This window comes from Arvicola amphibius, chromosome 2 (genome assembly GCF_903992535.2).
Source record: "Arvicola amphibius chromosome 2, mArvAmp1.2, whole genome shotgun sequence".
NCBI lineage: Eukaryota > Metazoa > Chordata > Mammalia > Rodentia > Cricetidae > Arvicola > Arvicola amphibius.
In genome coordinates, this window is record NC_052048.2 from 148,330,420 (window position 1) to 148,345,393 (window position 14,974).

Genomic DNA, 14,974 nt, shown 5'->3' on the forward strand with positions numbered 1-14,974 from the left:
AAAGCATAGTGTTTTCAATGACTTTCTTAATAATTTTAATGAATGGTTCTTATATATTATATAACAGTAGTTTATAATAGTACCTGAATAATAGTTTCTAATACAATATTAAATACAAGCAGATTAAAATGTAAGACTAATGGTATAAAGAAAGTAAGAAGAAATAGATGATAGGCTACTATTATTAGATGCTATAAGGTTATGAGCATAATTTATAGTTTCAGATTATAGCTATGAAATATTTAAAAATAATAGAAATTATTTACAAAAGATAATTGTGAAGCTGTGATACTGAGTGTGCATCTTTGAATTAATTTATGCCAAACCTTATTATTCCTGATTCACATGTTGTATTTGACAGTTGACCTGATGATACCACTGGTTTTCAAGTTAGAGCAGTTATTCATGTAATTGCGTCTTATGTATTCTTAAAAGCATTTAGATTTTGTAGATATTGCCAAGTTGAAATCAGTTATGTTCTCTTGTTCCTCAGGAAATATATTTATTTTGAAGAAAAGATAACTTTAGGCATCATGTAAATCTTGTAGCTAAATTTAGTAACAGCCTTTCCAAAGTACTACCAGAATTCTGATAATTATAATTCAGAAGTATAGACTTCTTTTAAATCAGTATTGTGTGTTAATGCATATAGATAGTGTTGTCCATTTTGTGCATGTGCTGGACTCACCTTTTCATTTATTTACCTTATTCTTTTAGATATTGGCCCCATTGCTGATGATGCTTCCTCTTTGCCTCAGCCAAGTGTCAGTCAGAGTTCACGACCGCTAAGTGAAGAGCAGCTAGATGGGATCCTCAGTCCTGAGCTAGACAAAATGGTCACAGATGGTAAAATATTTGCCCTACATCTAGGCTTTCTAAAAGACATGAGTAAATATGACTTTCAAAGCTTTTGCATGCAATTTTATGCTTGGACTTGCTTTCATAATTTTTCTGTTAATTAAATGCTATTTTATATCCATATATTGAATAGGTAATTATTACTTTTTTTTATTCTAGGAGCAATTCTTGGAAAGTTATATAAAATTCCAGGTATATTTGTATTCTATTGTTTTACTTTATAAAAAGTGGCATTTCACATTGAATGATCCTAATACTTTTCATGTTACTTCTGTGATTATTTTACCCAGAGCTTGGAGGAAAGGATGTTGAAGACTTGTTTACTGCTGTACTTAGTCCTGCTACCACTCAGCCAGCTGCATTACCGCAGCCTCCTCATCCACCACAGCTATTGCCAATGCACAATCAGGGTATGCTATTACCTTCTAAACATGAATTTGTTTGCATGTGTATTTGCAGGTATTTGCGAGGGCATGCACAGAAGATCAGCCTCAGGTGATGTTCCTTAAGAGCTATCTTCTTTGCTTATTGAGATCAGTACAATGCCTAGATTATTTATTTTTTTATTATTGTGTAGAGTATATGTGCTCAAGCATGTGTGTGTGTGCGTGTGCGTGTGTGTGTGTGTGTGTGTGTGTGTGTGTGTGTGTGTGTGTGAAGGGGGGGGAGTTAATTGTCAGAGGGCAGGAAGGATTAAGGCTCTTTTTCCGCTATGTTGTTCTCAGAGATTGAACTCCGGTTGTCCAGGCCCTTGGTCACAGGCTTTACCCACTGAACCATCTTGCTGACTTATTTTTGGAGTCCCATTAATTTTTTTCTGATTTATTTATGTGTGTGCATAGCTGTGTGGTCACATGCACTCTGTTGCATGTGTGGAAGACAGGACAACTTGCAGGAGTAGGTTCCTTCCTTTCATCATTTGGATCCTGGGGATCTAAGTTAGGTGGTGAGGCTTGGCAACAAACACTGCCTTTATCCATCCTCACTCCTTTCTCTCCCAGCTCTTTATGCTCTTCAGGCAGCTTACTAATTGATGTATCTCTCCAGCTGAAGCATGGGTGTTTATTACATATGCACATACACTGCCCTGTTCCTTAGTGCCACATGACACAGACTTGTAGGAGAAAACCCACTTTGCTAATGCTTGAAAAATACTACCCCCATTTAGACTCCATGAAATTCTCTAACACATAAGATTCATTTTAGGACTAGACCAGACTTGCTCCTTAATTTGCATGCACCATTTGTAATGGTGCCTGGCCTCTCTTCTTTCATCAGTCCCACCCTAACTCACTTTTCTTTCTGCTCATCCACACATGGTGACTACTCTCTTTGGGTGACCATACCTTCCATGAAGCAACTAAACTCAACAAATCAGGTCTCAGTTTTACTGTTGTTTCTTTAGAGGTCAAACATGCTTAACCCTACCCCCCATGTGCTTTCATTTGTAGACAGTGCCACAAATAAATGCTTTTTGAGGTAATGACTTTGTCTTTTTGGCTTGTGATCTCCTCAAAGATTAGATTCTCTTCCTGTTAATCATAGGATGTATGTTCAGAGTCAGTCAATGATTTTTGCCCATTTTTAAATTCCTGTGAACGTTTTCGGCAATTTGCCCGTTTTGTTTAACCAGTTTTCTTTTATCTGCTAGTATCAATTTGTAGTATAAAGTAGGTTCAATCTATAACCCAAGATTTCTCAGAGGGTTAAAACCATGTGCAAAGGGATACTCCCCTTTTCCTTCCACCCCTCTATGTGTACATGTATGTGTGCCTGTGTTTATGACTTTTATTTTGGTAGAAATAGGACATACATACCTCATTCTGATATATAGGTAGTTGCAGTTAGTCAACTCTATAGATAAAAGAATACATGTTATTTTTCTAGTGTTACAAACTGTAGCTATGGTATGAGTGAGGTTTTTTCAGAGAATCATACTGCTAACAGAGTATAGATTCCTGAGGTATTTACTGAATTGTATGTCTGTTCTCAGCCCATCTAACTTACATTAGGTAATTATAATGCTTCTTATTCACCCCCTCTTGTTTTTGTTTGTTTGTTTTTTGTTGTTGGTTTGTCTGTTTTTTAAAGGCAGGATTTATCTGTGTAGTCCTGACTGTTCTGGAAATGCTCTGACTGGCCTCAAATTCAGAGATTGACCTGCCTCTGCCTTTTGAATATTGGAATTAAAGGTGTGCACCACCACCTCCTAGCTTATCTTTTCCATTTTTAAAGGTTAGGTAAAAATGAGAAGGGTAAAGAGAATGGGTGCAAAGATATCATTTGGTCTTGTTGTTAGAAACAGAATGTAAATTTAATTTACATTTAGAATGAGAAGAAAGTGAGGCAGAGTGTAGCATTGTTAATGGTAATATGGAAAGTTAAGCAGAAAAGGGAATTTCAAGGTTGAGATAAAGTAATTGGATATTTCTTCAGGTAAAAGTTAGGTAAGTGTTCCATTCTTTCCATGAAGTCATCCTCAAAATGTTTTTTTTTTCCTATAAACTCCTATAACTTAGATAGATGTGGTAGAGTTGAAGAAAATGACTCTCTTAACTATAACTATCAGGTATGGTGAACTTTAGCACACTAAGGCTGAGGCAAGACTGATGTTGTGATTTCTAGGACAGTCAGGGATATATAGCCAGTTCTTGTCTGTAAAATTTAATTATTTTAATTTATAATGAAGGAGAGATGCATTCCTGTTTACTCATGTGACCTTTAAAAATCTGTTTTTACTTCCACATGGTTTCTCTTAAATGGAGGAACACATAAGTATTTTAAGGTTTCGAGAAGCTACAGAGTTAATACATGCAAGACTTTACAGAATGGTACTTAGCACCAGAGATGGTGGACCTAGAAGAGCTATTGCTGGTAGACAGCGACAGCTATGAACATGTTTTTACCACTCATCTTTTGTTTGTCCTAATTATATGAAACTTAAGCATTTTTAAAGGTGTGCAAGACAGTTAAGTGGGTAAGGCTTTTACATGAAGCCCAACTGTCTGAATTCAACACCTGAACTCCACATAAACATTGTAGCGATACCCTTGATGGTAGTAGGGAAGAACAAGGAAATCTTACATTTGCCTAATGTCTACTTGAAAAGAAGATGATATTTCTGGCACCCTCTCCTCAGCTGCCCAAGGAACTAGCTGGGGGTGTCAAAAAAAAAAAAAACAAGAAGATGATAAAGTATTTGGAAAGAGAAGCTGAATTTCAAACTTATAACTCATTGTTTTTATAGCTAATGCATATTAAATATTTACTGCCTACCAGGAAATATATGTCCTAAGTAAACACATAGTATTCTACTCAATGTACACAATTCCTCTGTTTTACAAATTGAATTAGAAGTCAGTTCTGCTTTTTAACAAGTTCTAGAATTGCATTGAAAACGTAGAGCTGTTGGACTATAGAACTATTTATATAATATACTGAAATTAGGGAAGTGTGATTGTTAAAGACCACATTTCAAAATTTTATAACCAAGCTTATCACGTCTTAATCTGTATTATATAGTATAATATTGAAAACAATACTACTTTAAAATAGTATTAAAAGATTTCATTTAAAATATTTAAGTATCTTATAATTTATGAATATTTAATATAATGATTGTTTTTCTTCCTTTAAGATGTTTTTTCCCGCATGCCACTCATGAATGGCCTTATTGGACCCAGTTCTCATCTTTCACATAATTCTCTGCCTCCTGGAAGTGGATTGGGGACTTTCCCTGCTATAGCACAATCCCCTTATACTGATGTCAGGTATTTTAAAATTTTGCCTTTTATGGAAACTTAAATTATGCTAACCTTTTTCCTATCTTTAAATTATTATGCGTGATATTAGTATTTGTTACATTTGCTGTGAGTTTTACTTAAGACCACCAAGCATATTTAAAGCTGTTTTCTAACAAATCCTAACTAGAGTTGTTCTTGATCATAGTATTAAGTAGAAAGTTACCTTGTTTATGAAGTGAATGTGTTTTGTTGTTTTCCAGGGACAAAAGTCCAGCATTTAATGCAATTGCAAGTGATCCTAACAGCTCCTGGGCACCAACAGCTCCCTCTGTGGAAGGAGAAAATGATAGCATGTCAAATGCCCAGAGGAGCACACTGAAGTGGGAGAAGGAGGAGGCTCTTGGTGAGATGGCAACAGTAGCACCAGTTCTCTACACAAATATTAACTTCCCTAATTTAAAGGAAGAATTCCCAGGTCAGTCATGAGTGGATCTCTTGAATGCCATGCCCTTGTTTTGAAGAGTATACTACAAAATCCTTTTTCATCATGTTTATCTGACCTGGGCACATGATGCAGATTCCTTTACTTAGTAAACCTAGGCCTTGTGCTCATTTGTATAGTTTTTCCAAAACTTTCTTTTATTTACGAGATTGTCAGTTTTCTAGGTCTTATCAGTGCTCAAGTATGAGATAGTTAACGCTTTTTTTTTATTAAGTACCTTTTTTATTCTTTGATAATTTCTCACATATACAATGTATTGTGGCCATCGTATTTATTTATTCTTATACCTCCAACCCCTCCCAGATTCGCCCCCTCATTCCATTCCAACTTTGTGTCCTCTAATTTTTCTTTTCTTTTTTTTTTTTTTTTTTTTTTTTTTTTTTTTGGAGGGGGTTGTTTTTGTTTTTTTTTTCACTACAGGGTTTCTCTGTAGCTTTGGAGCCTGTCCTGGAACTAGCTCTTGTAAACCAGCTGACCTTGAACTCACAGAGATCCTCCCGTCTCTACCTCCCAAGCGCTGGGATTAAAGGCGTGTGCCACCACCACCTAACTGTGTCCACCTTTAAAACAAACAAACAATAACAACAAACAACCCACTGAGTCCAGTTTATGGTGCCTATATGCTCCTGGGTATAGGATCCATTGTCCACCTTCTAGGGATCATACCCTTAAGGACAATTGATTTTTCTTCCTCTAGAAGCCATCAACTGTCAGTAGCTCCTCGCTAGGTGTGTGAGGTCATGAGCACATCCGCCCTCTCCCATACCCCTTGCAGGTTGCCTGGTTCCCACAGAGGCTGGAAGGGGGCATTGGATCCCATGGAGCTGTAATTAGAGATGGTTTTGAGCCCCGTGTGGATACTAGGACTCTTACCTGGGTCCTCTGGAAGAGCAACCAGTGCTCTTAATTTATGCTGAGCCCCCTCTGTCTCCATTCCCCATCATGGGACTATGTTAGACTTGAAATGCAATGTTTTATCTATGCCTGATACATAAAACCTCAAAGATATTTTTCTGTAGTGTTTTGAGTATGGTTTGTTTAGGCTAAGACTGAATCACCAGCTGTGATTTCAGGTTGGAACTCAAAATATTTTGAATTTAAATGATATCTGATTTTAAGATTATTGATACTAAACCTGTTTGTGTTAAAAATATGATCTGAATAAGATGATAAGCAGTTTATTATTAGTTTTTATTACAACACTGCATTACCTTATTTCTGAAGTGTGTCTTTTGTGGTTTACAGATTGGACTACTCGAGTGAAACAAATTGCCAAGTTGTGGAGAAAAGCCAGCTCTCAGGAAAGAGCACCATATGTGGTATTTAAAAATTCCTATGTGTTATATCTTTAAACACAATATTTGAAACTTATTTTGATTAGGTAATGAAAAAATACTTGTTAATACTGAGAAAACTAGCAGTTAGCTCTATTTTAAAGTTATGTGTTAACTCATTTTTCTTTCTTTTACTAAAGAACGTAAGTTATTTTTACTAAAGAACAGAATATTTTTCAACAGATCAGAGTATTTTAAGGACACAATCAATATCATCTTAAAATCGGTTTGTCTCTTAACAGATAGTACTGCATTTGCAGTTGAGATTAGTTTCCTTTTTTTTGTGTGTGTGTGTGTGATAATTACAAAAGAATTTTTATACATTTTGAAAGAAACGCATTGAGACTTCCTTCAAGGAGTTCTGAAATATCACCATAGCTGGAAATGATGAAGGACTTCACAATTCAGATAGTGAATTATTTTTTCCTGAGGAGCTGCTTTAGTTGCGGCCACAGTAAAGCCTTATTGTGAGAAAAATAAATGCTATTATCATCTACAAGATCTTCTATGTATCAGTTTTCAGTTATAATGGTAACTTTTGGTGGAGCTAATGGGGGCAGGACTGAAGAATAATTCTATGCTTTGTTTTACCTTAAATTTAGTAATGATAGGATTTTTTTAATGTATAATTTTCCTTGATGCTAAGTTTTAGATTTCCAGCTATTTTAGTTTGAGAATCAGTTTGCTATCTTCATCTTTAAATTGAGGGACATGCTAGTTTGAATTATCATAGTGTATATTCTGTCACCATGGGATTTCTTGCTGTAATTCAAACACATAAACAGAAATGTCTTTACCTGGTAGTAGCATGCACTGTAGAGAAAGTGGGCCACTATCCAGGTCCTTTTTTTTTTCAAGCAGACTGTTAAGTTTTCAAGAGTGATATTAGCACAAGTTTTATATCTTAAAAACACTGGAACATATTTTTTTCTTTTTGCCAAAGCAAAAAGCCAGAGATAACAGAGCTGCTTTACGCATTAATAAAGTTCAGATGTCAAACGATTCTATGAAAAGGCAACAACAGCAAGACAGCATTGATCCCAGCTCCCGCATCGATTCGGATCTTTTTAAAGATCCTTTAAAGCAAAGAGAATCGGAGCATGAACAGGAATGGAAATTTAGACAGGTATGTGGGGTGGTTTTTTTTTTTCTTTTTTCTTTTTTTTTTTGGATGATTTGGTTTTTAAATTGCATTTTAGCTTTTCGGGGAAGAGGGGTTTTTATGTCGTTTCAGAATACAGTTCTTAATAGAACCTGAAAAAGTGTTAAAATAGATTTCCCTCTTTGGTAAAGTATATATTCATATTGGTCTTAGATATTCATTGAAATATTATAGATAATATACAGGCATAATGACATGCCCTTGTTAAGAATTTATTAGGAAGCAGTGTGCTAACTACTTACATCAAGTGATGAACTTTGAACTATCTGTTTCTCCATGATAGTTGTTTCCTTCATGTTCTTTTTTTCCCATCCTAATAGCAAATGCGTCAGAAAAGTAAGCAACAAGCCAAAATTGAAGCCACACAGAAGCTGGAACAGGTAAAAAATGAGCAGCAGCAACAGCAGCAACAGCAGCAGCAACAGCAGCAACAACAACAGCAACAGCATCAGCAGCAACAACAGCAGCAGCAACTTGGTTCTCAGCATCTTCTAATACCTTCTGGTTCAGATACTCCAAGTAATGGAGCACAGAGTCCCTTGACACCTCAGCCTGGCAATGGAAATGCATCTCCTGCACAGACATTCCATAAAGACCTATTCTCCAAACACCTACCCAGTGCCCCCACTTCCACACCTTCAGATGATGTGTTTGTCAAGCCACAACCTCCACCCCCTCCTTCAACCCCATCCCGAATACCCATTCAGGAATGTCTTTCTCAGTCCCAAAATTCTCAGCCACCTTCTCCACAGATGTTCTCACCCGGTTCATCTCACTCCAGGCCACCTTCTCCAGTGGATCCTTATGCAAAAATGGTTGGTACTCCTAGACCGCCTCCTGGGGGCCATAGTTTTCCCAGAAGAAGTTCTGTTACACCAGTGGAAAACTGTATGCCTCTGTCTTCAGTACCTAGGTCCATTCAGATGAATGAAACATCAGCCAGTAGGCCATCCCCAGCTAGAGATTTATGTGCTTCCTCCATGACAAACAGTGACCCCTATGCAAAGCCTCCAGATACACCTAGGCCCTTGTTGACAGATCAGTGTCCCAAACCTTTTAGTGTTCCTAGATCCCCTGTGATTTCAGAACAAGCTACAAAAGGTCCTCTAGCACCTGGAACCACTGATCACTTTACTAAACCATCTCCTAGAGCAGATGCCTTTCAAAGGCAACGGCTACCTGACCCATATGTACGACCATTGCTAACACCTGCTCCACTGGATAATGGGCCTTTTAAGACCCCACTGCACCCTCCTCCATCTCAGGATCCATATGGATCTGTGTCACAGGCATCAAGACGACTCTCTATTGACCCTTATGAAAGGCCTACCTTGACACCAAGGCCTGTAGATAATTTTTCTCATAGTCAGTCAAATGATCCATATAGCCAGCCTCCCCTAACTCCACACCCAGCGATGAGTGAATCTTTTACTCATTCTTCAAGGGCTTTTTCTCAGCCTGGAACCATATCAAGGTCAGCATCTCAGGACCCATATTCACAAGCCCCCGGAACTCCATGCCCTGGTATCGATTCTTATTCTCAAACCTCAGGAACTCCTCGATCCAATCCAGACCCTTATTCTCAACCTCCTGGTACTCCCCGGCCTAACGCTATTGATCCATATAGTCAGCAGCCACCAACTCCCAGGCCTTCTCCACAGACAGACATGTTTGTTACGTCTGCGGTAAATCAGAGACACACTGATCCATATGGTCATCATCTTGGAACGTCAAGACCTGGGATTTCAGTTGCCTATACTCAGCCACCAGCAACACCAAGGCCAAGAACTTCAGAGGGTTTTACTAGGTCCTCCAGTGTAAGACCAGCCCTCATGCCAAACCAGGATCCTTTTTTGCAAGCAGCACAAAACCGAGTACCAGGTTTACCTGGCCCTTTGGTCAGGCCACCTGATATGTGCTCCCATTCACCCAGGCCACCTGCGCCTGGCCTTACAGACACATTCAGCCGTGCTTCCCCATCTGCTGCTCGTGATCCCTACGATCAGCCCCCAATGACTCCCAGACCTCAGTCTGACTCTTTTGGAGCTAGTCAAGTTGTCCACGATCTTGTTGACCGTCCAGGTCCTGGGTCAGAGGGAAACTTCAGCAGTTCTTCAAACCTTGCTGTAGGCTCCCAAGGACAGCAGGTCTCCAGTGTCTCCCAGCTTCCTGGACCCGTGCCAACTGCAGGAGGAACTGATACCCAGAACACTGTGAATATGTCTCAAGCTGACACAGAGAAACTGAGACAGGTAAACATTACAGTGTTTTCAAATGTTTTAAACATATTATCTGTGGAAATTCCTCAAGTCAAATGGTAATTTCTTCTACACAAATGTTAAAGTTTCTTTTTAAAATTGTTATTTAGAGTTGATTAATATAAGGAAAAATGAAAATGATAAAATTAATGTCAATTAAATTGTATTTAACCTGGATCTTATTTCAGTCTTCATGAATTTGTTGAAAGATCTTTAAATATGAAAATTCTTAACTTTTTATGGTGGTTATTTGACCAAGGGAAAAGACCTAGATCACCAGTTTTTGTTGTCATTTGTTTGGTTTTGGGGTGTGTGTGTGTGTCTGCATTTTTAGTAGTTAGATATAAGTAGTGTTTTATGACACTTTAAAGCATTTTGAAATTTTAAACATTAATTTAGTCATAATGGAAACATTGGGAGTTTTAAAAATGTTTACTTATAAATCTCTGCTATTTTGTTTCTTTCTATTTAGCGGCAGAAGCTGCGTGAAATCATTCTTCAGCAACAACAGCAGAAGAAGATTGCTAGTCGCCAGGAGAAGGGGCCTCAGGATACACCAGTAGTACCTCATCCAATGCCCCTTCCACACTGGCAGCCAGAGAGCATCAACCAGGCTTTCACTCGACCTCCACCTCCCTATCCCGGGAACATTCGTTCACCTGTTATCCCTCCACTAGGACCTAGATATTCAGTTTTTCCCAAAGATCAACGTGGACCCTATCCTCCTGAGGTTGCTGGTATGGGGATAAGACCACATGGATATAGGTAATACTCTTAATTTCCCGCTAGATTTAAGTTGATACTGGAAGAAGTAACTAGACTAATAGTATTATTGTGCCAGAAGTTATTACAGACTTCTGCTTCTTTCATCATTGTGAGATACATTCATTATTTTTTTAAGCTAAGGGAAGGTCATGGATTTCTTGCCTCCAAGAACTCTAAAGCTTCTTGGTAGACCCTTTGTCATTAAATATTGACAGAATATCTGTAATCTTAATGATTTAGTTTACCATGCCAGCTAATTCATATCTTCCAAACTGTAACTACTGCATCTTAATGAAGCTTCTTATTAATTGACAGACGATAATGGTACATTTTACTCTTTTAGTTTAAATTGTAAGATCTTCTTAGAGAGCTGCAAATTGGAAAGTGCCTTCCTTTAGAAACTCTGATACCAATGACTTGTAGAGTAGGCCGAGATGTATGACAGCCACAAACTTGCTAGTCTTTTAAGGAGAGAGCTCTTTAATGTGGCACACAATTTCATCTTGCATTATAGCTGTCATTTCCCTTTTTATTATACTTTAGTTGTAGTTTATGCCCATTGCTGTTTTGTGTATTTAAAAAAAAAAAAAACTTGTGTAGGGGGAATGTGGTAGAAGAAGTGCATGTGGAGGTCAGAGATTGATGCTGTTTGTCTTCTACCACTCTTTACTTTATATTTTTGAGATAAAGTCTTTCATTCAACCTGGAACTAGCCAATGTGGCAAGACTAGCTTTCAAGTGAGCCTTAGGGATGCTTTTGTCTCCCACTCACTAGAATTCTAGGCATTTTTTTGCATGCGTGAAGGGAATACAAATTGTGGTTTGTCATGCTTGCTCAAGAGAAATTTTCCCTCCCTCCCTCCCTGTCTTTCTTTCTTTTGAAATTCTATTTGGGTATGCAAGGCACATAACACACGTGGCAGCCAAAGAACAACTTTGGAATCAGTTCTATCCTTCATGTGTCCTGGGAGCCATACTCAGGTTGTTTACAGGGCAAGTGCTTTTCCTCATTGAGCCATTTCAATATCCCAGTTCTGTCTATTTAAAACAAAAATTAAAGTTTTTTCATATGATGTATTTTGATCATGATCTTTTCTTCTCTTGAGTCCTCTCAGACTTGCATTTTCCCTGTCATTGGGCTTAGCAACAGTATTTCTATTTATATATATACATAGCGTAACTTAAAACTTTTTCTTTTCTCATTCCAATTCTAAATTAATCATCATTCTTAATTTTTTGAATGTTTTGTGTTTTTTCTTTTTTTGCTTTTAGATTTGGATTTCCAGGACCTGGCCATGGTCCCATACCAAGCCAAGATCGCTTCCATGTGCCTCCTCAACAAATACAGGGATCTGGGATTCCTCCACACCTAAGAAGATCAATGTCTATGGAAATGCCTAGACCTTCAAATAACCCACCAATAAACAATCCAGTTGGGCTTCCTCAGCATTTTTCACCGCAGGGCCTGCCAGTTCCGCAACATAACATACTAGGCCAAGCATTTATTGAGTTGAGGCATAGAGCTCCTGAAGGAAGGTCGCGGTTGCCATTTGCTGCTTCTCCTGGCAGTGTTATAGAGTCACCTTCTCATCCCAGACATGGAAATTTTATTCCCCGACCTGATTTTCCAGGCCCTAGACACACAGACCCTGTGAGACGACCTCCTCAGTGTCTGCCTAATCAGCTACCTGTGCATCCAAATTTAGAGCAGGTCCCACCATCTCCGCAAGAGCAAGGTCATCCTGCCCACCAATCTTCTATTGTCATGAGGCCTCTAAGTCATCCCTTAGGTGGTGAATTTTCTGAGGTTTCTTTGTCTGCATCTACTCCAGCTGAAACAACACCCGATGCCCTGCAGATAGCCAGTCAGCCCTCTGATGGTCTGGAGGAGAAGCTAGACTCTGATGATCCTTCTGTGAAAGAGCTGGATGTGAAAGACCTCGAGGGAGTTGAGGTCAAAGACTTGGACGATGAAGATCTAGAAAATTTAAATTTAGACACAGAGGATGGCAAGGGCGATGACCTAGACACTTTAGGTAATTTGGAAACAAATGATCCTAACCTGGATGACCTCCTAAGGTCAGGGGAATTTGATATCATTGCTTACACGGATCCAGAACTTGACTTAGGGGATAAAAAAAGCATGTTCAATGAGGAATTAGATCTTAATGTTCCAATTGATGATAAGCTAGAAAATCAGTGTGTATCAGTTGAACCAAAGAAAAGGGATCAAGAAGACAAAACTATGGTTCTCGGTGATAACGATTTGCCACAGAAAAAATCCACTGGTACCAGTGAGATAAAGACAGAAGTCCTATCTCCACACCCTAAAGAAGAAACAACAAATGAAATGAAGAAAACTGATGACAGTAAAGGTGCTGCTGACACTCTGTGCTCACAGGCTTCTGCGCATACAGACCAGAGCGAGAGGGAAAAGACTCCTTTGCTGCCCACTGATCCAGATATGCTTGAGAAAAGAAACAATCGGGAAAATGCTGGCTCTGGTATCAGTGCCATTCAAGGGTCCACTCCTCTGCCTGCTCAGGATGTGATGAACTCTTGTGATATAACTGGATCAACTCCAGTCCTTTCAAGTTTACTTTCTAATGAGAAATGTGATAATTCAGACATTAGGCCTTTGGGGTCTTCCCCACCAACTCTGCCCATTTCACCACCCACTCATGGGTCAAGTTTGCCTCCTGCTTTAATAGCACCACCTGGCCCTCTTTTGGATAATGCCATGAATTCTAATGTACCAGTGGTCCCTAGGGTAAACCATGTTTTTTCTCAGGGTGTGCCAGTAAATCCAGGATTTATTCAGGGTCAGTCATCAGTGAACCATAATTTAGGGACAGGGAAACCTACAAATCAAACTGTGCCTCTCACAGATCAGTCCAGCACCAGTGGCATGTCTGGACCACAACAGCTAATGCTTCCTCAGACATTAGCCCAGCAGAACAGAGAGCGGCCCCTCCTTCTAGAGGAACAGCCTTTGCTTCTACAAGATCTTTTGGACCAAGAGAGGCAGGAACAGCAGCAGCAAAGACAAATGCAAGCCATGATTCGTCAGCGGTCAGAGCCATTCTTCCCTAACATTGGTAGGAAATTCCTTGTGTCTCAAAGTAAATTATTGGGGCATTTGGGTACATGCAGCATACTTTTAAGGTCTCATTATTGAAATTTCATTTGGAGTAGAGCACTGAGAATTTTCTGTCTTGAATCTTTAAACTAAAACAGGAATTTTAGATTCCTTCCAGGTCAGTCAGCATGATGAAAACTTTGAACTGTGACCTCACAATTCAGTTTTTTATAGTGTTAATGGAAACTAGTCCTTTTTTAGCTTTATCTGCCAGTTGTTACCAATGAATCTTTTTTTTTTTCAGAATCATGAGAAGATAAATTTTAAAAATTATGATAGAAATAAAGCTTCTTGTTTGTGTACAAGTGTTTGGTAGTAATTTTTTGGTTTTTGTTTTCCCCACAGAAGTTCAATTCAACTTATTTTTGTTGATTTACTAATTTTAAGAAAAATAGAAATCCATGCAGCCCATATTCTTCAGTGCCCTGCTTTATAAGAATTAAAAATCAATGGGCACATATCTGAGGAATATTTTCTTATAAACAGTAATGACAATAAAAGCTTTTTATCAACATTGCAGTACAAATTCCATCATTTGATTCCTTTCCCACTGAGATGCAAAGAGATACTCTTTCAGTATCCTCTCAGTAGTTTTATTATGTAGGTATATCCTAGAGATATTGGTAGTTTTTCCTTTCTTTTAAAAACTGATAACTAATTTAGTGGAATTCTTTAGTTTTTGGAAATAACTGCAAATTTTTATTCCTTTTGTTGCATCTCTAAAGAAATTCTAATTGGCATTGTAAAAGTGTGAACCAATAAGAGTTTGAACAATATACCTGTATATTACTGCTATGATTGCCTATAGACTGGCAGACTTGTTCTATTTACTTAGAGTTATGGATACCTGAAATGTAGCTAAATTCAAGATTAGGTTGTCACCACTTTTGAATTCTCCTATGTAGCATAGAAACATGTAATGATTAAAGAAAATAAGAATCTATAAATTTTGTAATAATTGTGATACTTAAGTTTACTACTTTGTATATCTTGAACCATGAACTTGACCTATGAAATAAGTAATGTCAAAATACATTTCTTCTTTAGATTTTGATGCAATTACAGACCCTATAATGAAGGCCAAAATGGTGGCTCTTAAAGGCATAAATAAAGTGATGGCACAGAACAATCTGGGCATGCCACCAATGGTAATGAGCAGGTAGGTGGAAGTGCTCTTTTTCTTCCTGGGCATGTGGATGTGCATGCAAACACT

The 14,974-nt window shown here is 38.2% G+C and overlaps 1 protein-coding gene across 9 annotated transcripts in view; it reads left to right on the forward strand.

Moving 5' to 3' along the window:
* Kmt2c (lysine methyltransferase 2C) overlaps positions 1-14,974 on the forward strand; it is a 219,907-nt gene that overhangs the window by 164,348 nt on the left and 40,585 nt on the right. For all 9 annotated transcript variants that reach the window (XM_038321056.1, XM_038321060.1, XM_038321059.1 and 6 more), the window contains 11 exons: positions 718-846; positions 1,018-1,050; positions 1,149-1,268; positions 4,496-4,628; positions 4,862-5,076; positions 6,349-6,422; positions 7,381-7,563; positions 7,920-9,851; positions 10,330-10,622; positions 11,895-13,720; positions 14,809-14,920. In XM_038321056.1, the coding sequence (XP_038176984.1) occupies positions 718-846; positions 1,018-1,050; positions 1,149-1,268; positions 4,496-4,628; positions 4,862-5,076; positions 6,349-6,422; positions 7,381-7,563; positions 7,920-9,851; positions 10,330-10,622; positions 11,895-13,720; positions 14,809-14,920 (5,050 nt within the window). The remainder of the gene's footprint in view (positions 1-717; positions 847-1,017; positions 1,051-1,148; positions 1,269-4,495; positions 4,629-4,861; positions 5,077-6,348; positions 6,423-7,380; positions 7,564-7,919; positions 9,852-10,329; positions 10,623-11,894; positions 13,721-14,808; positions 14,921-14,974) is intronic.